We start from the raw sequence: 25,724 nt of genomic DNA on the forward strand, positions 1-25,724 counted from the left end.
GTCTGTTAGCATATATGAATATATGTTATTTTTTTAGGATTTTGTTATGGAAATGATAATAAGTAAGAGCAGAGAGAATGTGCCCATAACTCAGCTTCAGCGTCTATTAACGCTTGCCTGTCATGGTTCAATCAGATGTAGAGCAACTAGCGTGTGTGCATGCATGAGCAAATAATCTAAATGTCTACTTTACACCTAAAAAGTAATAAACATTGCAAATTAACAATAAAGTGTGACCCATATTAAGGAAAAAGATTAGTTAAATAGGAACTGACTCTGAGTAGGTCCACATGTTGGATTTAACAAAAACTTCAAAGCAGCTATTATATTTAAAGAATTAAAGGAAAATGTGTTCAAAGAAATAGTAGGAAATATGATGTGTGTCAACAGAGAATCACAGTAGACAAATGGAAATGATAAAGAGTCAAGTGAAATTTCTAGAAGTAAAAACTATAATGACTGAAATAAGATTTCCCTAGATTAACTCAATAGATTAGAAATAGAAGAAGGAATCAGTGAACTTGAAGGTAAATCAAGAGAAGTTTTCCAAGCCAAATAACAGAGGAGGGAGAAAGACTGGAGACAAATCAATAGAGCATTCTGTTCCAACATAGTTCTAACGCATGTATAATAGTCTCAGATGGAGAGGAGGGAGAAAAAGGGACAAAACTTTTTTTTTTTTTTTAAGTAGGCTCCAAGCCCAGAGTGGGGCCCAGTGCGGGGCTTGAACTCACTACCCTGAGATTAAAACCTGAGCTGAGATCAAGAATCGGACACTTAACCAGTTGAGTCACCCAGGCGCCCCAAGGAACAAAACATTTTTGAAGAAATTATTTAAATACCAAATTTGATGAAAATTATCTATAGAGATCCAAAAAGTTCAAATAACTTCAAATAGGATAAACAAAAAGAATACACCTAGACAATTCATAGTCACACTATTGAGAGACAGAGAAAAACATCTTATCACACGTGGGCAACAATAATACAATTAATGGCTGATTTCTCATCAGAAACAATGGAAGCCAGAAGATGGTGGACTGATATATCCAAAGTGCTGAAAAAAGCCATCAACTAAGAATTCTGTGTCCAACAAAACTATCCTTTAAAAATGAAGATGAAGATTTTTCTTCTGGTTCTGGGAAAGTGGAGTAGACGTACATTTCCCTGTTCCTCCTGCTGAATACAACTAAAACTCTGGATACTACATATAAAAGGAATATAAGAGAGGTGAAAACAAGGAAGAGTAGCTGCAGACCGTGGGACCTTAGGAATGAAATGATGGTGAGTTACATGGATTTTCTTTTTGACCCATATATCCCAGACTTGGAGCTGAAGAAGCTACCAACCTACAAGTGCCAACCAATATAGACAAAGTCCCAAGAAAAGCCTGCTTTCTTCAGCTAATGGAGCAAATCGGAGAGGGATAGTCTAGTCATACAGAAAACTTTTAGTCGTAACCACTGTGCTTCATCCAAACACCACAGAAAAAACTGTGTCCTCATCCAAGCCAGCAAAGGCCAAGCGGGGAGCCTAGATTTGCACCCTCATGAGGCTGTGTTTGAGATGCCATAACACCCCTGCCAGGGTGGTATCAGAGAAGGTAAAATACTGAGCCTGGCCTTTCACTGGGGTGTAGTGGAGACCATGTGGGGAGCCAGAGCCCTCACCTCCATGCAGTGGCAAGTAACAAGAGTCCCTCCTGAGTTGTCCATGAAAGCCGAGCAGGGAACCTGGATTTCTACTTCCACCTGGCAGTAAGAAGATGGCTCCCTCCCTTCCCCTGCCAGCGAGGGTCACAGAAAGCCAGCTAAAACAGGATGGTTAAATGAGATCTGAGTCTTTTGTAACATACTAAAAATGTATTCAGGTTTCAATTGAATCATCACTTATTCTACCAAGAACCAGGAATTTACCAAAGAAAATGAAAGGAACAATGGATGCTAACTAACACTGAGATGGCAGAGATGTTAGAATTATCCACCCTTGACTTTTAATGCAGCCATGATAAAGATTCTCCAGTGAGCAATTATGAACATGTTTGAAACAAATGAAAAAAAAAGATGGAAAGTTTCAGAAAAGAAATAGGAGATATAAATGAGAACCAAATGAAACTTTTAGAACTGAAAAATAGCATAACCAAAATAAAAGCTTGGGGAATGGGCTCAAAAGTAGAATGGAAGGGACTGAACAACACCACCAAGTCAGTGAACTGGAAACTAGAACAAAGGAAACAATCCCATCTGAACAACAGAGGAAAAAATAGAAAATGAATGAATGAATAGAACCTCAGGGACCCATGTGACCATAACAAAAGATCTAACATTTGTGTTCTGGGAGCCCTGGAGGAGGAGAGAAATAGGGTGGGGCTGACGGGATACTCAAAGGAGTAATGGCTGACCACCTCCCAGATTTGGAAAAAGACTTAAACCTATAGCTTCAAGAGGGTAAGTGAACCCAATACAGGACTGTCCCATTGAAATCCATACCAAGACATCATAATTAAACTTCTGAAAATAAAAGACAAAAACCTTAAAAGAAGGCAGAGAAAAGAACACCTTAGCTAGAGCGAAAAAACCAATATGAATGACAGCAGATTTCTCATCAGAGACCCCAGTAAAGGCCAGAGGAAATGGCATGATATTTTTTAAGTGTTATCTCTCAATTTTGTAAAATTATAACATTGTTTGATGTGTTTCTAAATGTATTTAGAGGAAGTATTTTCTACAATTACATTATAAACAGGGGAGCCTAAAGGGATATAAAAGGAGATAAGTTTTCTGTACTTCACTGGAACTGGTAAAATAACACCAGTAGACTCTGATGTTTTATATCATCACAGTTTTATATATATGTTTCTATATTATATATCTATATAAAATGTAGGCCCCTGACAAGAGCAGTGCAATTCCGCCTTGGGCAAAGAATTTGAGAACCACTGCAACAGGCTCCTCCACCAGAAGATCAGCAAGAACAGCCAGCCAAGACCAAGTTTACCGATCAATGAGAACTGCAGAACTCCAGCACTAGGGGAATACAGCACATAGACTTCATGGCTTTTTTCCCCATGATTCTTTAATCCTTCAAAGTTAATTTTTTTAATTTTCTTTTTCTATTTTTTTTGAATTTTTCTTTTTCCCCTTTTCAACCAGCATCTTATCAAATCCTTTTTTAAAAATCTTTTTTAATTTTCATTTTTAGAGTCATATTCTATCCCTTCATTGTAGTTAACCTTATTTTTTTGTATATATATAAGGTTTTCTGTCTTTAAAATTTTGGGATACAGTTTCTTCTAACAAACCAAAATATACCCTAAATCTCTAGTGTATGGCTTTGTTCTAGTCTCCTGCCTGATCACATTCTCTCACCACTTTTTTTTTGTTTTTTTAAATTACTCTTCTTTCTTTTTTCAGCCAACTTCTTATCAATTCCTTTTATAAAATCTTTTATAATTTTCATCTTTACAGTCATATTCCATCCCTTCATTGTATTTACCCTTATTTTTGTACATATATAAGTTTTTCTTTCTTTAAAATTTTGGGAGGCACTTTCTTTTACCAGACCAAAATATGACCAAAATCTAGAGTGTGGCTCTGATCTGTTCACCAGCCTGATCATATTCTTTTTTTTTTTTTTTTCCCTTTCCCTTTTTTTCCCCCTGGTTTTGGGTCTCTTCTGATTTGTTTAGTGTATTTTTTTCTGGGGTCATTGTTACCCTTTTAGTATTATATTCTCTCATTCATCTATTCTCCTCTGGACAAAATGACAAGATGGAAAAACTCACCTCAAAAAAAGAACAAGAGGCAGTACTGACTGCCAGGGACCTAATCAATACGGACCTTAGTAAGATGTCGGAACTAGAGTTCAGAATGATGATTATAATGATACTAGCTGGGCTTGAAAAAAGCATGGAAGATACTAGAGAAACCCTTTCTGGAGAAATAAAAGAACTAAAATCGGTTAACCAAGTCAAAATCAAAAAGGCTATTAATGAGGTGCAATCAAAAATGGAGGCTCTAACTGCTATGATAAATGAGGCAGAAGAGAGAATTAGTGATATAGAAGACCAAATGATGGAGAATAAAGAAGCTGAGAAAAAGAGAGCTAAACAACTACTGGATCACGAGGGCAGAATTCGAGAGATAAGTGATACCATAAGACGAAGCAATATTAGAATAATTGGGATCCCAGAAGAAGAAGAAAGAGAGGGGCAGAAGGTATATTGGAGCAAATTATAATGGAGAACTTCCCTAATTTGGGGAAGGAAACAGGCATCAAAATCTAGGAGGCACAGAGAACCCCCCTCAAAATCAATAAAAATAAGTCAACACCTCGACATCTAATAGTAAAACTTAAAAGTCTCAGAGACAAAGAGAAAATCCTGAAAGCAGCTCGGGACAAGAGGTCTGTAACCTACAACGGCAGAAACATTAGATTGGCAGCAGACCTATCCACAGAGACCTGACAGGCCAGAAAGGACTGGCAGGATATATTCAGAGCACTAAATGAGAAAAATATGCAGCCAAGAATACTATATCCAGCTAGGCTGTCATTGAAAATAGAAGGAGAGATAAAAAGCTTCCAGGACAAACAAAAACTAAAGGAATTTGCAAACACGAAACCAGCCCTACAAGAAATATTGAGAGGGGTCCTCTAAGCAAAGAGAGAGCCTAAAAGCAACATAGACCAGAAAGGAATAGAGACAATATACAGTAACAGTCACCTTACAGGCAATACAATGGCACTAAATTCATATCTTTCAATAGTTACCCTGAATGTAAATGGGATAAATGCCCCAATCAAAAGACACATGGTATCAGACTGGATAAAATAACAAGACCCATCGATATGCCGCCTGCAAGAGACTCATTTTAAACCCAAAGACACCTCCAGATTGAAAGTGAGGGGGTGGAAAACCATTTACCATGCTAATGGACACCAAAAGAAACCTGGGGTGGCAATCCTTATATCAGACAAATTATATTTTAAACTAAAGACTATGATAAGAGATGAGGAAGGACACTGTATCCTACTTAAAGTGTCTATCCAACAAGAAGATCTAACAATTGTAAATATCTATGCCCCTAACGTGGGAGCAGCCAATTATATAAGCCAATTAATAACAAAATGAAAGAAACACATCGACAAAAATATAATAATAATAGGGGACTTTAACACCCCCCTCATTGAAATGGACAGATCATCTAAACAAAAGATCAACAAGGAAATAAAGGCTTTAAATGACACATTGGACCAAATGGACTTCACAGATATATTCAGAACATTCTATCCCAAAGCAACAGAATACACATTCTTCTCTAGTGCCCATGGAACATTCTCCAGAATAGACCACATCCTAGGTCACAAATCAGGTCTCAACTAGTACCAAAAGATTGGGATCATTCCCTGCATATTTTCTGACCACAGTGCTTTGAAACTAGAACTCAATCACAAGAGGAAAGTTGGAAAGAACTCAAATACATGGAGGCTAAAGAGCATCTTACTAAAGAATGAATGGGTCAACCAGGAAATTAAAGAAGAATTAAAAAAATTCGTGGGAACAAATGAAAATGAAAACACAACTGTTGAAAATCTTTGGGATGCACAAAGGCAGTCCTAAGAGGAAAGTACATAGCAATACAAGCCTTTCTCAAGAAGCAAGAAAGGTCTCAAATACACAACCTAACCCTACACCTAAAGGAGCTGGAGAAAGAACAGCAAATAAAGCCTAAACCCAGCAGGAGAAGAGAAATAATAAAGATCAGAGCAGAAATCAATGAAATAGAAACCAAAAGAACCATAGAACAGATCAACAAAAGTAGGAGCTGGTTCTCTGAAAGAATTAATAAGATTGATAAGCCCCTGGCCAGACTTATCAAAAAGAAAAGAGAAAGGACCCAAATAAATAAAATGAATGAAAGAGGAGAGATCACAACCAACACCAAAGAAATACAAACGGTTATAAGAACATATTAGGAGCAACTATATGCCAGCAAATTAGACAATCTGGAAGAAATGAATGCATTCCTATAGACCTTTAAACTACCAAAACTGAACCAGGAAGAAATAGAAAACCTGAACAGACCCATAACCAGTAAGGAAATTGAAGCAGTAATCAAAAATCTCCCAACAAACTAGAGCCCAGGGCCAGATGGCTTCCCAGGGGAATTCTACCAAACATTTCAAGAAGAATTAATACCTATTCTTCTGAATCTGTTCCAAAAAATAGAAATGGAAGGAAAACTTTGAAACTCATTTTATGAGGCCATCATTACCTTGATACCAAAACCAGACAAAGACCCCATCAAAAAGGAGAATTACAGACCAATATCCCTGATGAACATGGATGCAAAAATTCTCACCAAAATACTAGCCAATAGGATCCAACAGTACATTACAAGGATTATTCACCACGACCAAGTGGTATTTATTCCTGGGCTGCAAGTTTGGTTCAATATCCACAAATCAATCAACATGATACATTAATAAAAGAAGGAATAAGAACCATATGATCCTCTCAATAGATGCAGAAAAAGCATTTGACAAAGTACAGCATCTTTCTTGATTAAAACTCTTCAGGGTGTAGGGATAGAGGGTACATACCTCAATATCATAAAAGCCATCTATGAAAAACCCACAGCGAATATCATTGTCAATGGGGAAAAACTGAGAGCTTTTCCCCTAAAGTCAGGAACGTGGCAGGGACGTCCACTATCACCACTGCTATTCAACATAGTACTAGAAGTCCTAGCCACAGCAATCAGACAACAAAAAGAAATAAAAGGCATCCAAATCGGCAAAGAAGAAGTCAAACTCTCACTCTTTGCAGATGATATGGTACTTCATGTGGAAAACCCAAAAAACTCCACCCCAAAACTGCTAGAACTCAACAGGAATTCAGTAAAGTGGCATGATATAAAATGAATGCATGGAAATCAGTGGCATTTCTATACACCACCACCAACACGGAAGAAAGAGACATTAAGGAGTTGATCCCATTTACAATTGCACCCAAAACCATAAGCTACTTAGGAATAAATCTAACCAAAGTGGCAAAGAATCTGTACTCAGAAAACTATAGAATACTCATGAAAGAAATTGAGGAAGACACAAAGAAATGGAAAAACATTCCATGCTCATGGATTGGAAGAACAAATATTGTGAAAATGTCTATGCTACCTAGAGCAATCTACACATTTAAGGCAATCCCTATCAAAATACCATCCACTTTTTTCAAAGAAATGGAACAAATAATGCTAAAATTTGTATGGAACCAGAAAAGACCCCGAATAGCCAGAGGAATGTTGAAAAAGAAAACCAAAGCTGGGGGTATCACAATGTCGGACTTCAAGCTCTATTACAAAGCTGTTATCATCAAGACAGTATAGTACTGGCACAAAAACAGACACATAGATCAATGGAACAGAATAGAGAGCCCAGAAATGGACCCTCAACTCTATGGGCAACTAATCTTCAACAAAGCAGGAAAGAATGTCCAATGGAAAAAAGACAGTCTCTTCAACAAATGGTGTTGGGAAAATTCAGCCACATGCAGAAGAATGAAACTGGATCATTTTCTTACACCACACACAAAAATAGACTCCAAATGGATGAAAGACCTAAATGTGAGACAGGAATCCATCAAAATCCTAGAGGAGAACACAGGAAGCAACCTCTTCGACCTCAGCTGCAGCAATTTCTTCCTAGAAACATCACCAAAGGCAAGGGAAGCAAGGGCAAAAATGAACTATTGGGACTTTATCAAGATAAAAAGCTTTTGCACAGCAGAGGAAACAGTCAACAAAACCAAAAGACAACCGACAGAATGGGAGAAGGTATTTGCAAATGACATATCAGATAAAGGGGTGTATCCAAAATCTATAAAGAACTTATCAAACTCAACACCCAAAGAACAAATAATCCAATCAAGAAATGGGCAGAAGACATGAGTAGACATTTCTGCAAAGAAGACATCCAAATGGCCAACAGAGAAATGAAAAACTGTTCAACATCACTCGGCATCAGGGAAATCCAAATCAAAACCTCAATGAGATACCACCTCACATCAGTCAGAATGGCTAAAATTAACAAGTCAGGAAATGACAGATGTTGGCGAGGTTGCAGAGAAAGGGGAACTCTCCTACACTGTTGGTGGAAATGCAAGCTGGTGCAGCCAGTCCGAAAAATAATATGGAGATTCCTCAAAAAGTTGAAAATAGAGCTACCCTACAACCCAGCAATTGCAGTACTGGGTATTTACCCCAAAGATACAAATGTAAGGATCCGAAGGGGTATGTGCACCCCAATGTTTATAGCAGCATTGTCCACAATAGCCAAACTATCGAAAGAACCTAGATGTCCATCAACAGATGAATGGATAAAGAAGATGTGGTATATATGTACACAATGGAATATTATGCAGCCATCAAAAAATACGAAATCTTGCCATTTGCAATGACTTGGATGGAACTAGAGGGTATTATGGTAAGCGAAATAAGTCAATCAGAGAAAGATAAGTATCATTTGATCTCAGTGATATGAGGAATTTGAGAAACAAGACAGAGGATCATAGGGGAAGCGAGTTAAAAATGAAACAAGATGAAACCAGAGACAGAGACAAACTGAGACTCTTAATCTCAGGAAACAAACTGATGGTTGCTGGAATGTTGGGGGTTGGGAGGGATGGGGTGGCTGGGTGATGGACATTGGAGAGGGTATGTGCTATGGTGAGTGCTGTAAATTGTGTAAGACTGATGAATCACAGACCTGTACCCCTGAACCAAATAATACATTATATGTTAAAAAAAGAAGAAGAAGAAGAAGAAGGTGGAAGGGAAAAATGAAGGGGGGGAAGTTGGAGGGGGAGACAAACCATGAGAGACTATGTAATCTCAGAAACAAACTGAGGGTTTCAGAGGGGAGAGGGGTGGGGGGATGGGTTAGCCGGGTGATCGGTATTAAGGAGGGCATGTATGGCATGGAGCACTGGGTGTTATATGCAAACAATGAATCATGAAACACTACATCAAAAACTAATGATGTAATGTATGGTGACTAACATAGTAAAATAAAATTTTTTAAAAATGGCAGACTTAAGCCCCAACATATCAATAATTTCTTTAAAAGCACATGCTCTAAGTATATCAATTAAAAGATAGATTGGCCATGTGGATTAAAAATAAAACCTAACTATATCCTGTCTACCAAAAACTCTTTTCAAATATAATGATGTAAGTGGTTTGAAAACAATGATGGGACAAGAGATATTATACAAACATTACTCAAAAGAAAGTAGGCATGGCTATATTAATATCATATAAGGCAGACTTCGAAGCAGAGCAATTTGACAGAGTCAGGGAAGGACATTCTGTAATGATAAAATGGTTAATCCAACACAACGACATAGTAATACTAAATATACATGCACCAGTGAATACAGCTGAGACATATGAAGCAAAAACTAATTTAACAAAGAATTCAAAGGAGAAATAGACCAATCCACAATTGTAGTTGGAAACTTTCACACCCCTTTGTCAACAATTGACAGTATAATTACATAGACGATCAGCAAGGATAGAAGAGAACTCAGTGATACCATCAATGAAGAGGATCTAACCGACAAGAGCAGAATATCCCTTCAAGAACTCATGGAACATATACCAAAGACCAAATCCTATACCATCAAATAAACCTCAGTACATTTTTAAATGTTGTAGTCATATAGAGTATGCTCTCCAATCACAATGGAGTCATACTAGAAATCAATAACAGAAATAAATTAGGAAAATCTCCGAACACTTGGAAACTAACAACACACTTCTAAATAATCCCTGGGTCACAGGGCAAGCTCCGAGGTAAATCAAACAGTGCATCAAACTGAATGAGAATGAAAACGTGGTTGAGTGCGTTACGTGAGGAGCGGCCCACAAGGCGCCCTCCTGTGCCTCAGGGCCAGACGCTCGCTCCAGGTAACCAACTCCCCACTGGGACACACTGTATAAGAAAAGCAGAGTAAATGCTTGATTCCGTGTTATCTTCTAAGCAAAAATGATAGTGTAATATACTCTGACAGAAGTGCCTTGTGTTTTCTTTAATGTGCCTCATTCTTTTTAACAGCTGCATGGTATTCCACACTGCAGAGTGAGTGTATCAGACAGCATGTTTAACAGTAGTGATTTTTGACACTCTGCTGACTGATGACATTTTGTCAGATTCTCAGTCCCTTTTGTTGCTTTCCTTGTCATTGTGTTGGGTATGCAAAGGAGGGAAAGGGTAGTGTCCTCTTTACTGCACAAAATGTCATTGTTAATGCTCCTATGAAATACATCCTGGCAGCTTTGAGCAGGCTGGCCACCCTCCTTCCTGCCGCCTTATTTTTCATTCAACAAGCCCGTCTTACTGATGAGGGTCCTATGGGTTTTTCATTGTTGATGACTTTTATGCCTTCCCAGGTGTTTTAAATGAGGGTATATTTCCCTTCACTAACACTCAGTGTTGCTTCTTTATCTCTTTGCCTGAGAACTTTAGCTGCATCTTGGCCTTTTGAGATTACTGGGGCAGACATTTAGAAACTCGCATTTTTTTGTTTGTTTTTTTTCTGTTCTTTGCAATCATCCAAGCATTAGAGACGTTCGTATTTTGGTGTCTGGGAGTAGAGTGGCTATGGGTAGTAGTCCCTTTGGAGATAACATTCACATGGGTCCTTGTCTGTTTCTGGGTGGAGTCCCTGTGTTCAGTGTGGTTTTTTTTTTTTTTAAGATTTTATTTATTTATTTGGGAGAGAGAGAGAATGAGAGACAGAGAGCACGAGAGGGAGGAGGGTCAGAGGGAGAAGCAGACTCCCTGCCAAGCAGGGAGCCCAATGCGGGACTCGATCCCGGGACTCCAGGATCATGACCTGAGCCGAAGGCAGTCGCTTAACCAACTGAGCCACCCAGGCGCCCAGTGTGGTTTTTTACTTAGATTTTTAATATAGGTGGTAGAGGTGCTGGAGCACCGCAGCCTCTGTTCTCGTGAGGGGTAATAGGCAGAAAGATGACGCATTCAGACACTAGTGTTCGTAGCTTCCTAAGTGGTTTTCACCCGCACTCACAAACTTGATCATGAGAGACAATTTGAATCTTGATGTATCGATCCTTTCTTTGACAAATAGAAATGAGGACATTTCCCCTTTGTATTGGTGTCCTAGGGCTGCCATAACAAGTCACCACAAACTTGGTGGTTGAAACAACAGACATTTATTCTCACAATCTGGAGTCTAGAAGGCTGATATCAAGGTTCTGGCAGGACTGTCCTCCCTCTGGCATCTCTAGGGGAGATCCCTTCCTTGCCTTTTCTTAGCTTCTAGCAGGTCCTAGGAATCCTCGGCTTGTAGCTGCATCATGCCAGTCTCTGCCTCCATCTTCACATGGCCTCCTCTGGGTGTCTCTCTGTGTCCTGTCCTCCTGTGACAAGGACACCAGTCATTGCACTTTTAGGGTTCACCATTATACTGTATGACATCATCTTAACAAATTACGAAAATTACAAATCTGCAAAGTCCCTATTTCTAAATAAGTTCACATTCTGAGGCTCTAAGTGAATGTGAGTTTTGGGGGGACACTATTCAAACTGCTACAACCCTCCTAGTAATTTTTCTGTGGGTTTTTTTTTGTTTGTTTTGGTTGGTTGGTTGGTTTTGCAAAGTGGTGAGCATTTCAAACAGTTACAGCTAATCCTACCTCATGTTGTTTTCTGGCAAAAATAGTTTTATTTGTAAGAATCGTCTGAGCAGGGGCGCCTGGGTGGCTCAGTCGTTAAGTGTCTGCCTTCGGCTCAGGTCATGGTCCCAGGGTCCTGGGATCAAGCCCCACATCGGGCTCCCTGCTCAGCGGGAAGCCTGCTTCTCCCTCTCCCACTCCCCGTTTGTGTTCCCTCTCTCGCTGTGTCTCTCTCTGTCAAATAAATAAAATCTTTAAAAAAAAAAAAAGAATCGTCTGAGCAGTCACCTAAATCGAGGACAGTATTAATTGCTGTGGTTGTGTCAGTACAGGGTGACTCTCATTAGTGTTTGTGTCCCTTTGATGAGTGTTGTATTTATTGACTGCAGGCTTAGTTCATCGGAGACGGTGATGAAAGGGAATGATTTTGTTCTTGCTCGTTCTTATTGGCAAATCAGCTCCTTCTTGTCCTTCGATGTAACCTAACAAAAGAATTTAATCTTGCATGATATCAGATACTTCGGTCAGAATGTAAGCTGTCATTTGGTGCATTGTGACGCAGCACACGGAGAGCCACCTGAGGGAAGCAGTGGTACGGCAAAAACTCCTCAGCAAGAAATTCCATGTAGGAGACATTGGCCATTATGTGGGATAACTCCACAGATAGCAATGTGTTCCTTTCAGCTTCATACTTCTCTAGGATAATAAACACACCCAGCAGATTCTGATGCAATGTCTGTCAGGTTCCAGACACGCCTGGGAAGAAGGCTGTGCTGGCAGTCCTTATTTTCACAGGTAGTTTTTCTCATTTATAGTTTGCCCATTTCTAACTGCTAAAAGTTTATTAGCATGGCATTAAGCATTTAAGGCCATGGAAATACTGGGGCCCTGCTGTGAAATGAAGAATAGCCAGGGGCGTGGGCTGTGACCCTTTCTAAGTACCTGGAAGTGCTTAGAGAACGTGAACTTCTGCCCACATAGTTGACATTTGCAGGTCAGTATGTTAGCCAAGCTTGGAGAAAACATGGTTCTTTTAACTTCTGCCACTTATGTCTGAGCCCTTGACTCTAGGTAGTTGACAAGAAAAGGAAAACTAAGATAAGCGGCACTGTTCGACCTTGTCTCGTTTTCAGTAGACAAAAAGCAGGCAGCTACATGATTAATTGACTTTTTGCCTAACAAAGGAAAAGCAAAAAAAATGTAAGCCCCTAAACTTCCCATATGTGGTTCTGGTTTGTAGGAGGTTATTGGTACTTCTCAGATTTTCTTTGCATGACTCATGTGATGTTGAGGCCCTTATGCTGGCAACTAAAGTTTTAGGATGTTCATTTCCAGTGCACTTTTATCCAAAGCCCTTCCTAGAAGAAATAGTCTTACCTCTTGGCTGGCTGATTCAGGCTTCAGTTTTCCCTACAGTGGTAGCCACTCTTGCTTCTTGCCCCCCTTGTAGGCATTGCCCAATTTCCTACATTCCTGGTCTCTAAACGGAGAGCATCAAATGGACTGGAGCCAGGCTGCCTGGGTGTGCATCCATCCTTATTCTGCCACTTGCTTATCTTACTTCAGAAGTTGGTATGGAGAAGGGCGCCCGGCTGGCTCAGTGGGTGGAGCATGGAACTCTTGATCTCGGGGTTGTGAGTTCCGGCCCCATGCTGGATGTAGGGATTACTTAAAAATAAAATCTTAAAAAAAAAAAAGAAGTTATAGAGATTACATGGGTTAATATTTGCATCCATGCTTGGCTCATAGCAGCACTATATAAATCATTTTGAAAAAGATAAACTGTATTCCGTATCTTGATCGTGGTAGTGGTTACATGCCTATACATTTGTCAAAACTCTCCAGATGTGTGCATTTAAAAAGGATTAAAAAGGTTAAAGTTTACTGTATGTAAATTATACCTCAATAAACCTGACCTAAAATTTTTTTTAAAAGATGAAAAGCAAAGTCCTTCAGTCAGCAAAGGGTTTATTAGGTGTTGCACAGTAAGATTATAAAAACATAATTCAAAAGGCTAGCTAGTCCACTTAAACAAGCCAGTTGTTAGGCAGGATAAATTTGCATATCAGCATGAGGTGCTATAGGAGATGCTGCCAAGCAGCTTATTAGTCACCTAGGTGAGAAATGCTATTATGGGGGCTTAGAAGGGGGAATTGTTTGCTATAGTCACAAAGATTTCACCAAAGTGGGAACCTGAGCTGGACCTTAGAGGGTGGGTAGGATTTGGAGAGGTGGGCATTTGGAAGGGTGCGTGGGTGCAGATTCAGGGCCCGGGGGCAGAAAAGCATGTGAAGAGTTGAGGCAGCCATGAAGAGCTGGTTGGACTAAAACAAACTCTGCCAGTCGATGAGGAACATCTGTGCTTTCTGGACTGATGCATTCTCTTCATCCACAGAAAGGCCCCCCTTCTGGAAAAGACCGGGTGAAGAAAGGTGGATCCTACATGTGCCATAAGGTAAGCCAAGTCATTAAACTCTGCATTGGTGTACTAACAATAGGTTAATAGATCCACTGTAAACCTTAGCCCTAAAATGTCCCATCCACTTCTGCTAATACATACCTATTCTCATCAAAGTAAATAATAATAATAATAATAATACTCATTTCAGATTTGGATACAGGCATGGGGAAAAGAAGCAGAGGTTGTGAATAATCTATTGTTAACTAATTTCCATCTGTTGAATCTTGACCATTGAGAGAGCTTTATTGTCCCATGGACCAGGGTGGGCAATATACTATTTCCAGCATGTCTGTCTGGAAGTATACCCTTCATTTATTTGAAACTTCTGTAAATTTCGGGATCCTCTGTTGAGATTAAGGTGAGAGTTGGAAATGGAGGGTGGATTGTAGTGTACTGGAATGGAAACATCACAAATGTTCTAGGTATAATGTATGTGCTTTGTGAAATAAGCATCAATCTCAGAGAGTGTTTCTGCTCTTTGGGCTATGATTTCAGCGTCAGAACTGTTTGTTCTTGGGTAATCAGTGTGAGTTGGTGTTTCATGAGTAAAATTTTTGAGGAGTTTGGAAATTGAATACCACCTCTCCCTTTTTTCTTTAAATCATGTATTTTTAGTATCTCCAACACTTCAGCTTCTTTCTATCCCTATGCAAAGATGGCATTTTGCAGATGGTTATTACAAGAAGTTTTCCACGGTAATTCAGTTAGTCCAGGCAGTTAGAGACTTAAAACAACCTATAAGAGCTCCAAATTAAATGACTAATTTGACAATGGGTGTATTATCAAATTTTACCTTAAAACAGTGGTTCTCAAACTTTATTGCACATTAGAATCATCTGGGATCTGTAAAAAAGACTGATGCATATTCCCCCACTCAGCTCATTTTGATTCCTCTGGAGTGTGGCCTGGGCATCAGGATTTTAAAGGTCTCAGGGGGATGAAAACATACTGCAAAGCTTGGAAACCACTAGTCTAAAGAGAATCTCTGTAGATCGTGTGTATGTGTATCTTCTGTATTTCTTTAAAATTTTAATCCAGTTATTTAAGTGGAAGTTCATATTTGAGTTTACTTTATGCTTTAAACCTACATTTATGACAAGATGTAGGCAAATTTATCTTTACAATTCTAATTTTAATTTGAAATTAAAAGCACTGCCCTAGGTCATCCTGGTACTTTTAAATGTTCACATACATATCAGTCTTTAGTCCCCGATTTTTTCTTTCATTCAAGCTGTTACTACAAGTGTTTCTGAATTCTTTTGCTAGGGAAATAGACTTCCATGAAAAACAAAATTTCTCTTTGCAGAATAGTATCTCACAACCTTAATTACCACCAGTTGTGTTTGTGACATATGGCACTTTTAAAAATTGAGAATCCATTTACTCTGCAAGATTTGAGGACCAGAAGATTTTCCCTCAAGAAAATAGAGAAAATGATGCTTGTAAAAAACATTTTTAAGCATGAACACTAAAAGTATTCCATTGCTGTGCATATGAACGTGTTTACTTTAACATTTCATATTTTTTGCTTATTTTAAATCTGTATTTTTATAAGCTTCCCAGCTTATTCTTTTAAAATATCTTTTAATCTAATATATGTTTTTAATAAATACATTTACATGGTATAATTGGTTTATCTTGTGTTCTGCAACCTTCATAAACTCAGCTATACTAATAATGTTTTTGTAGATTCTTTTAGTTTTTCTACATTGGTGGTTATATCATCTATGACTATAGACAATTCTTCTTTTAAAATCTTTTTCATTACTTTTTCTTGTTCTATTGCATTGGCTAGAACCTCTAATACAGTATTGAATATGAATGGTATGAACAGACATTCTTACCTCATTTTTGATCATAAGGGGTTAAACATTCAACTTTTCAAAGTTAGGTATATTAGCTGTAGTGTTTTTGGAGATGTTCTTTATAAGTTCAAGGAAGTTTCCTTCTGTTCCTAGCTTTTTGAGAGTTTTTATCAGAAATGGATGTAAATTTTTCTGGATGCCTTTTCTGCAGCTATTGAGATGTTTGTATGGTTTTTCTTTTTCAGTCTGTCAATATGGTAAATTACGCTCATAAATTTTTAGTTTTCAAATGTTAAACCATCTTTGCCTTCCTAGACTGTGCTTGCTTAATTATGATGTATTATCCTTTTTATATGTTTTGGATTCAGTTTGTTAAAATACTGAGCATTTTTGCATGTACCCTCCTGGTGGTTATTGGTCTGTTCTTTTCTTTTCTTGTCTGGTTTTGGTATCATTGTATTGCTGGGTTTAGATATTGAATTTGGGAAATATTCCCTCATCTTGAATTTTCTGGAACAGTTCATGTAGAATGCAGTATTTCTTCCTTAAATGCTTGATAGAATTCCCCCAAGGAAACCATTTAGGAGTAGAGTCGTAACCATAAATTTAATTTGGTTAACAGTGGCAGGGTTATGCAGATTATCTCTTTCTTCTTGATTAACCTCTGGGAGTTTGTGCCTTTTAAGTAATTTGTCCACTTTAACTGAGTTGTTGAATTTATTGGCATAATCTCTGCCTTTTCATTGGCTGTTTGTACCATTTACATTTAATGTGGTTATTGATCTTGCTGAGTTTAAATTTGCCATCTTGATATTTGTAGTCTTTTTTTGTCTCATTTGTTCTTTGTCCTTTTCTCTGACTTCTTTAGTTAAGCATATTTTATCACTCCATTTTCTGTCCTTTGGCTTATTAGCTAAAACTCTTTGTTTTAAAATTTTAGGGGTTCATTTAGAGCTTATATTAAGCTTATATTCATATAGAGCTTTTCTATATACTTGAAAGGTAAGTTTTAATTTAGTCATGTTCAGAATGATGAAGAGAGTATTCCAGAAGAGAGAATAGCAGAGTAATAAAACAGAGTGGGATTCATAGGATTTCCCAGAAAAAAACATTAGCTCCAGGATCTTCATTAAGTTAATTGTAGATGATATAGGTATTTAACATCAGGCTGGTATTTCAGTGATATCAGGAAAACAATACAGTGTTGGCTGTGAATTACTTTCAGAGCACTTATCCTTTTCACTAGATTAAGAGTGGCAGCTATACTTAAATTATTGAGTTGTGGACTCTGAAATTAGATCTGGGTTGGAGTTCTATAACTGCTCCTTGCTAGTCTGTTACCTTTCTTACTTAACCTTTCTAAGCCTCAGTTTTTACATTTGTAAAATGCACACCATAATTGCACCTCCTGTAAGGTTCTTAGGAGGAATGAATGGACCAAAGTATATAAGCATAAAGTATATACTACTAGTACCATCATCATTAACCATTGCATTTATTATAATTAGATTGTTTTCCCCCTTCCCTTTTGAATAAAGCGTCAACTAATGAACTAACTAGAGAGGCAGAATCCTTGAAATGATTCTTATGGCATAGGTGAACATCAGTAAAAGAAAGGAAATCAATATAAAGAAAAAAATGTAATTCATTTTGAAAAAAATCACCTTGCTTAGAAGGTGACTTAACTTTTGATCATGGACCAGGGCTAGCTTGCATGACTAACATAAGCTCTGATGATTATTTGTAACTTATTGAAAGTCCATCCAAAGTACAGCTTCAATAATGAGAGCACAGAAAGAAAAACTGTGAGAAAACATGGTGTTGGGTTAAAGGCCCAGACTCTTAAATGGGATTGGAAAGGCTGTAGTCGTGGATCCACTGCTTATAGAAGGTGACCCTCGGCGCACTATTAGCATCTCTGTGCCTCAGTTTTTTTCTGTGTATACAATACAGATGCTAATACCTACCTCGGATGATTATTGGGAGGATTAAGTGAATTAATACATTTAATACATGTGAATTTCTTAGAACATTTCATACAGTAAGTACTCAAGAAATACTAGCTGTTGTTCTTGAATGTTGTTAGACTAATCTCTGTGGGGTCTTTAACCCAACCCATGAAATGGAAGAAATCCTCACCCTCCTTCCATTTTACACCAAGATTACTAAGAAAGGAGTTGATCTAGTGTCGATGGCAACAGCAATGGGTGTGAAATCGAGAGACCAGGGTTCTGCTGTGTGATTTCATATAATGATTTTTTTTATAATGAGCTACACTTTCCTTAAACCTTTCCTTTATCCCTGAAAGTCTTCTCATAAAAACCATATTGCTGTTCCACTTGACTTCAGAGCCCCAAGGCTGGTAAGTCATTATCTTAAATGGATTGTTCCTGAATCCAGGATCACTTTCTTAGTGTAGGTATTGAGATTAGTTTCACACAGTAATTATCCATTTTGATGAAAAAGGGCTAAAGTCGGTCCTTCCCACTACCTCTGTCCTTAATTAGTAAAATGACCCATATTTCAGCCACTCAAAGACCTAACATAATTAATAACCATTTTTGGTGCTAAAAGTAGAGCTGGAAAAAAAGAAAAAGCAATGAGGACATTTAAAATCAGGCCATTTTCCTCTTTAATTATGTGTTCTATTAGTTGCCCATTATCGGAATTGAAAATGAACTACTTATTAATAAATGTTTGCTGAGTGAATGAGTTCATTTGAGATGGAATGATGATGTGAATTCACTCTCTTATGGTGGTCCTGACCTCCTACCCTTTAACTTACGGTGAGACTTGCTTTTTTAGGGTTTAGTTCTACACAGTCATTTAGGTTAATGGAAGGTTATAGGGACTGCTGTGATCTCATAAAGGACTAGTGTTCTTGTTGTCACTGATTTTAAGCTTTTATTCTTTTGCCAAAAAAAAATTCATTGCATAAAAATTAGAAAATAAATAATAAACATAAAAATGACAATAAAAAGCACTTATCCTGCTTCCTAAGTAAGCTGTCAGTAGTATTTTACCCACATTTATTAGTGCACTTTTATTTCTTTCCCCCCCATAATGGAGTTATTTTCTGTGTGCCAAGGTCTTCAAATATGGCTATGGCAAAAATCTCTTCTACGTTATGGATCTCTTTCCTAGTGTCTTACGTCACAGCCTCCTCACAGTCCTTCTGAATACAGTCTTCCAGTCGGGCATCGTTCGTCAGAGTTGTTACAGTCTGCATATTGTGGCATATGAGCAGTATCTTATTTTAAAATAGTTTTTTATGTAATTTGAGAGACAAGTTGCATATAGAAATATGCCATCCAACAAAGACCTTAGTCCTATGCCTTAGTTACCAGAGATATTCCTCATCTTTCCCATTTATATAGCAAGTAACTTCTGCATGTAGGTAGCAAATGTACGGTTGGCCCTTGAACAGCGCAGCGGGTAGGGGTGCCAACCCCCCACGCAATCAGATATCCACATAAAACTTTTAACTCCCCCAAAACTTTTCTGATAACCTCCTGATGACTGTAAGCCTTATCGATAACATAAACAGCTGATTACACTATTTTGTATGTTACATGTATTATATACTGTATTCTTATAATAAAGTAAGCTATAGAAAAGAAGATGTTAATAAGATTATAAGAAGAGGAAATACGTTTACAGTGCTATACTGTGTTTTTTTAAAAAATGCAGGTAAACGGACCTAGTGCAGTTCAGACCCATGTTGTGCAAGGGTCAACTGTAAATCCGCATTCAGATACTGGCAGTATTATCTTTCCAGCAGAAGCTATTTAAGACTGGTGGAGAAGCTGGCTAATGCTTTTGTTTTAGTGAGGAAGCAGATTAACCCCCCAAAAGTCAGGTAAGACAGTCAACGTTAGTTTCTATAATTAAGAGTGTTGTGTTCATTTAAAGATTTTATTTATTTATTTGAGAGAGAGCACGCACACAAGCAAGGAGAAGGGCAGAGGGAGAGGGAGAAGCAGACTCCCTGCTGAGCTGGCTGGACATGGGGCTCTATCTCAGGACCTTGAGATCATGACCTGAGCTGAAGGCAGATGCTTAACCAACTGAGCCACCCAGTCGCCCCTGTTGTGTTCATTAATAAAGTGACAGTTACAATAACTTCCACGTGTCCAGTGCTTTACTTTTTTTTATGTAAAGACAAGATGAAGCATTGTGACATTATTTCATTAATAGCCCTATATCATCGACAAGGGAACAGATTCAGAAAGGCTTTGCCTACGGTTAAATAGCTAAGGAGTCTTGGATTTTGCTCTTTCTGGTGAGTAAATTAGCACAGTGGTTGTCACGATTTCCATTTGTATCAAGCCCAAATTCTTTCTGCTGGGAAGACTGCCTGTATTGTAACTCCATCCTATTTATCTACCCATGTTTCCTGCTTTTTATCATTTATTGCCTTTATACAGTGATTGCTTTTGCCTGGAATTATTGTTCTCCAAATCTTTGGGCAACTCACCTGGCGCCACCTCAGAGAGGCCTTCCCAGGCTGCCTTGTCTAAAGTAGCCACCTACTCACTCCCACTCCTCTCTCCCTATTTCACTTTCTTCCAAGCTGACCACTACCAGAAACAATCTTGAATTTATCGGTTTATTTATTGTCTGACTAATCCCTGTTGAATGTAAGCTTCCTGCTGACAGGTACATTGTCTGTCTTGGTCTGCCTTTTATCCCTCTTGCCCAGAATAGCATCTAGCATGTTGTAACATCTCAAATATTTAATGAATAAATAAACTATGCTCTGACACAATCAGGCTATGGCCTTGCTATCCCCTCAACTGGCCCGAGTTTTTCCATTTTCATGCCTCCGATGTCATTATTTTCTCTACTTAATATACCTTCTTTCCTCCTTTCTAAATTCTATAAATGAATTCTTCTCTAACTGCAGCCCCTGGGTCCCATAGCATCAGCAGCACCTAGAAGCTTGTTAGAAGTGCGAATTCTTGGACTCCACACCAGATTGACTGAGTCAGAATCTTTGGGTGTGTGGCCCAGGAGTAGGTACTTAAGCTCTTCAGGCTGTTCTTGTGTGTATGCTGAGGTCCGAAGACCACTGCCATAATCATGTAAATCCAGCTATGGCCAAGTTTTGCCTTCTAGAAGTCTTTCCAAAGTCTTTCCTAGAGACTTTGACATTCTACAAGGGACCATTCCTTGACCTGAATTAATAAACCCTAGCATGTTTTATAGCTGTTTGATGTGTTGTCATTGTTCCCTCAGCCAGCCTGTGGTCTCCAGCAGGACAAGACCATGCCCTCAGTCAGGCTTCCTCTGTGGGTGTGCACACAGGCAACCAGGAAATGCTTGTTTGTTTTGTGTCGTGTGTGATACAGTTATGGAACAAGATGTCCATGTCTAGATGCTTGCCTGCCCCTGAACTCGATTCTTGCTCCAATGTAGAATTCACTACACACACTTGGTAGCATGGGACCCTGGATTATCCACTGGAGTTTGAGTCTAGAAATACCAGAGCACTATTGCTTCATAGCAGCCGGGTGAGTAGGGCCTATGTGGGATGAGGCTTCTTTTTTTTTTTTTTTTAAGATTTATTTATTTATTTATTTGAGAGACAGAAAGAGAGCACGCTTGCACGAGTGCACGAGTCGGGTGAGGGGCAGAGGGAGAGAATCTCAAGCAGACTCCCTGCCGAGCGTGGAGGCTGACGTGGGGCTCGATCTCATGACCCACAAGATCGTGACCTGCCCTGAAAGCAAGAGTCGGACGCTTAACTGATTGCGCCACCCAGGGGCCCCTGGGATGAGGCTGCAGCTGCGTCCTCCTGCGTGCTGACCTCTAGTCACTTCAGAGCTTCCGTTGCAGGGCAGTCACAGGTAGTATAGCAGATGCCATCAATTTTTTTATTATTTCAGGCCTATTTTTTATTCATCTTCCTCTGCCTGCCTGAATATTGGTAATATGTTCTATTCCTCACTGGCCACAGGGAAAATGAGAAAATTGGTTGCTATTGTTTCACTATCTGTAGAAGACAAACCACTATGCCTTTCTTTTTATGGTGGATGTACTCCAGACAATTTCTGTGGCAGCTTTAGAGATAATTTTTATGAAGATTAGAAACGCTCAACTTCTATGAGAAAAAGGAGAATAAGAATTAAGAAAAAATAAAAATGAGCTCTTCCATGCAGACCTATTTTTCCCTCCACAAATGATCTCTCCTTCATGAGTCCCAAAGTTACTCTACATGATTCTTTGTGCAGTTTTTTTAACCACCTGGCAGGGACTTTAGTTTCACTGGGTCAACTCAGCATTAATGCTCATGCTGCACAGGATAACTACTTTATTTTCATTCTGTGTTATTTTGGATCCACGTACAATCCTAGTATATAAGAGTTCCATGCATGGTTGTTTTGGGAATATGGAAAGTTTTGATGTAAATGCAGTAATCTGTGGTTATTTAGGAATACCTACTAGGTGGCCAGTGATGAGTGTTAGGCCTTCTTACGCATGCAAGTAGGTATGTCCCTGCAGGACAGGTGTATTGGGGGTGGGAAAGAAGCATGAGACGTCCTGTCTTTCCATCTAGGAGTATAGAATTTTGCTACAGAGGCAAGCGCACTGTCAGAGCTGGGTTCGAATTCTACTTCCCTCAATAAGTGTGTCATCTTGGATAACCCATTTAATTTCTCTGGGCTGTTCTGACCCAGTGAAATAATACTTGCAGTGCCTCGCACCCCTGGAGTGTGCTAGGTGCTCAATGTCTGTGTGTTTGTGCACATGTATGTATGTGTTCTCTGCACCTAGAAAATAAAACAGATACAAAATATCCCCTACACAGTAATGTATAGCTTTATAGCTAATCCAAAAGCAATGTATTTCTTTTTTTTTTTTTAAAGCTTTTATTTATTTGAGAGAGAAAGAGCACATGAAGAAGGGGAGGGGCAGAGAGAGAGGGAGAAGCAGACTCCACGCTGAGCCAGGAGCCCGACGTGGGGTTCGATCCCAGGACCCTGAGATCATGACCTGAGCCAAAGTCAGATGCTTAACCGATTGAGCCACCCAGGCACCCCCAAAAGCAATGTATTTCAAAAAAGGTTTTTCACAGCCTTTTCCCACTCTTTATGTTCCTAGGCTTGCTGTCTAATTTTTGCCACTCTGTTGAATATTAAATAATATCTTAATGTTGTTCATAATTAATATTTTCTCATTTGCCATTTAGCTTTATTATTTGGTTTAATGTCATGTACTCTAAATGTAAAAATAACTTTTCAAGTTATGAAAGTAATACATACTTATCAGAGGAAATTTGAAACTCCATTGCTCAAATATAACTACTGTTTTTATTGTGGTGCATTTTCAATCTGCAGTCTTTTTTTTCTTTGACATATGTAATTATATAGCTTGAGATCATACCACACACAGTTTTGTATTCTGACTTTTCATTTAACAGTGTATCATGAGAATTTCCTATGTCATTAAGTATTACATAAAAACATGACTTTTAATGGTTGCTTAGTAATCTCATATGTGGATGCGCATAACATCTGTAGTCATTGCTTGTTACCTGGGTTTTTTTTACTGTTCTAAGTAATGCTGGCACTAACATCTTTGCACCATATCTATGTCTGTTTATAAGGTAGACATTGGATTCTATATGGTGAACTCTGAATGTGCGGCCCTTTCCAAAACTACATGCTCAGTATGCCGAGGGGGTGTTTGTGGGGGAAGCCCTGTCTCCCGGTAGGCATGCCTTCCCTGTGGCTGGTACCTGGGTGCAGCACGAGTCTGACAGATGGGAGCCCATCACCGAGTCTGAGAATACTCACCTTTCTCTCTGTCTCGGGCCAGTCCTACTGCTACAGGTATCGCTGTGCTGCCCGAAGCCAGAACACGCCCGACAGCTCAGCTTCCAATCTGGGATTCCGCTGTGCCGCTGACCGTCCGCCCACCACGGGCTGAGAGCCGAGATGAGCCTTCCCAAATCCCAGAAGTCGTGTCTGACCTGCCCTCGGCTTTCCTCAGAATGTTGAACGACTTCGAGTGAAGAATTCCCACTCTGAGGTGGGGTGCATACCTGCCCAGTGGCCAAAGGAACAGCCTTGCGAGACCAAATCGCTGACTTGCGTCAGCATATGTGCTTTATTGTGTGGTGCATTTCTGGAGATCATCGCTGTGCTTTACTTCGGAGAGTCTTTGACAGAGGAAGGGGGTGGAGGAGACCCTGAGTGAAACTTCAGAAGACATGTGTTCTTCCCAGGATCTCCCGCCAGGGCTAGTCCTCAGGGTCCCACACTTGACCTTCCGGGGCCTCAGTGACCTCTGTCTGGTGAGGGGATGCACAGCATGATCTCTGAGGCCTTCTCCAGCTCACAAATTCTATGCGTATATCAGATTCTATTGTGATTTCATAGTAAGAGTTTATGACAGATGATTTTTTAGCTATTTTTTTCCATGTGTGAACCTTGGGTGATACTAATCATGTAAAATAAGAGGTCTCTTATGTATTATTTTGAGAAAAGGATGGGGTGGCGGAAAAGGTGGCGGTGATAAGTCTTTATATTCATACTGCACTTTGTGTTTTCAAGGAAATCAGTGTCTTTTACATTGTTATGATGAATCCCACGTGGGCCCCTGGTGGTGCGTTCAAGTTCAGCACTCTGAACATGCAGGAATGTCTGTGGGGTGACTCTACTGTGCTTTATCTTTTAACATTAAGTGCCTTTGGTCCAGGGGGGTGGTTATATGCCCTATTTCCCCCCTCTCCCCAAAGCCTTCGGTGAATGTGAAATGTGTACTACACGAAGAAACCTGTTTAATTCCAGATGGAGAAGAGGAACAAGAACCTTGAATTAACTCTATTCAGGGTGTCCAGTATTTTATAATAGGGAAGTAGGAAATCTTGTTGGTTGTGGAATATCAGATGCTCTGAATCATGCACTGTGTTGAATAAACTGGTATCTGCTAAAGCTGGTATCCTTTTGTTTCCCCTCCACTGTGTTTTCTTTTAAAGAAATGTCTTTGTGGTATGTATGTGTTTTATTTGCTATAAAGCTTTCATGTCCGTTAGCTACTTGATAACTTTGATGTGTGAGCAGTTTGTGGGAATTTTTATTCCAGAAAGCAAGGCTATTTGGCCAGGAACCTTAGTATAACCTTGCTTCTTTGTGCCTCGGTAGATGAGGCAGAGGCAAGGGCGTGACCTCGGTCGGGGTCCTATAAATCCTGACAGCTCTTCACGTGTAGGAAAGCACCTTGTTTTAGAGTGAAGGCTTTCACCCAGACGCCCCTGCCATCAGGAGCCCAGCATGATTCCCCGGTCCTTGAAGACCCCTCAGACATTTCTAGCATGTCATTTGAAAGAAATGGCTCATCTTTATGTTGGTTGTTCAAAAATTAAGTCAGATAATAGTCATAAGTGTTCAGCCAACACTTGATCGCTACTTTGGTGCATAGCCTGCTACCATTAAAATATTTGTCTTGAGAAACAGTGGTGTTGCTGGGATGTTCAGCTAGTTTGTTAATCTGTCATTTTGTGGATACAAAATGTTTCTCTACAAACTTTCACCAACTGATAATAAATTCCAGGCAAAACAAACAAAAAATTCATTTGCTTAATCGAAAAAGCTAATGTGAAAAATAAGGTATTTTATTCTTAAAGTCACCACTGCTCAAGTGCAGTTTTTGTTTTTACTTGTTACCTCCCACCTGCTTGTATTTTTTTTTTTTAACATGGTTATATTTTTAATGTGGATGGTTGGATTCTTGTTAATGACTGTGATATAGCAT

General features: G+C 39.1%; 1 protein-coding gene across 6 annotated transcripts in view; it reads left to right on the forward strand.

Annotated features, from left to right (window-relative positions):
- Positions 1-24,911, forward strand: part of SUMF1 (sulfatase modifying factor 1) — a 94,257-nt gene extending 69,346 nt beyond the window's left edge. For 2 of the 6 annotated variants that reach the window (XM_036075547.2, XM_036075552.2), the window contains 2 exons: positions 14,095-14,154; positions 23,787-24,911. In XM_036075547.2, the coding sequence (XP_035931440.1) occupies positions 14,095-14,154; positions 23,787-23,897 (171 nt within the window). In that variant the 3' untranslated portion in view covers positions 23,898-24,911. The other 4 variants (XR_013449131.1, XM_078075848.1, XM_036075550.2 and 1 more) reach the window with 4 other exon arrangements.
- The last annotated feature ends 813 nt before the right edge of the window (positions 24,912-25,724 follow it).

The sequence above is a fragment of the Halichoerus grypus genome, chromosome 1 (assembly GCF_964656455.1).
Source record: "Halichoerus grypus chromosome 1, mHalGry1.hap1.1, whole genome shotgun sequence".
NCBI lineage: Eukaryota > Metazoa > Chordata > Mammalia > Carnivora > Phocidae > Halichoerus > Halichoerus grypus.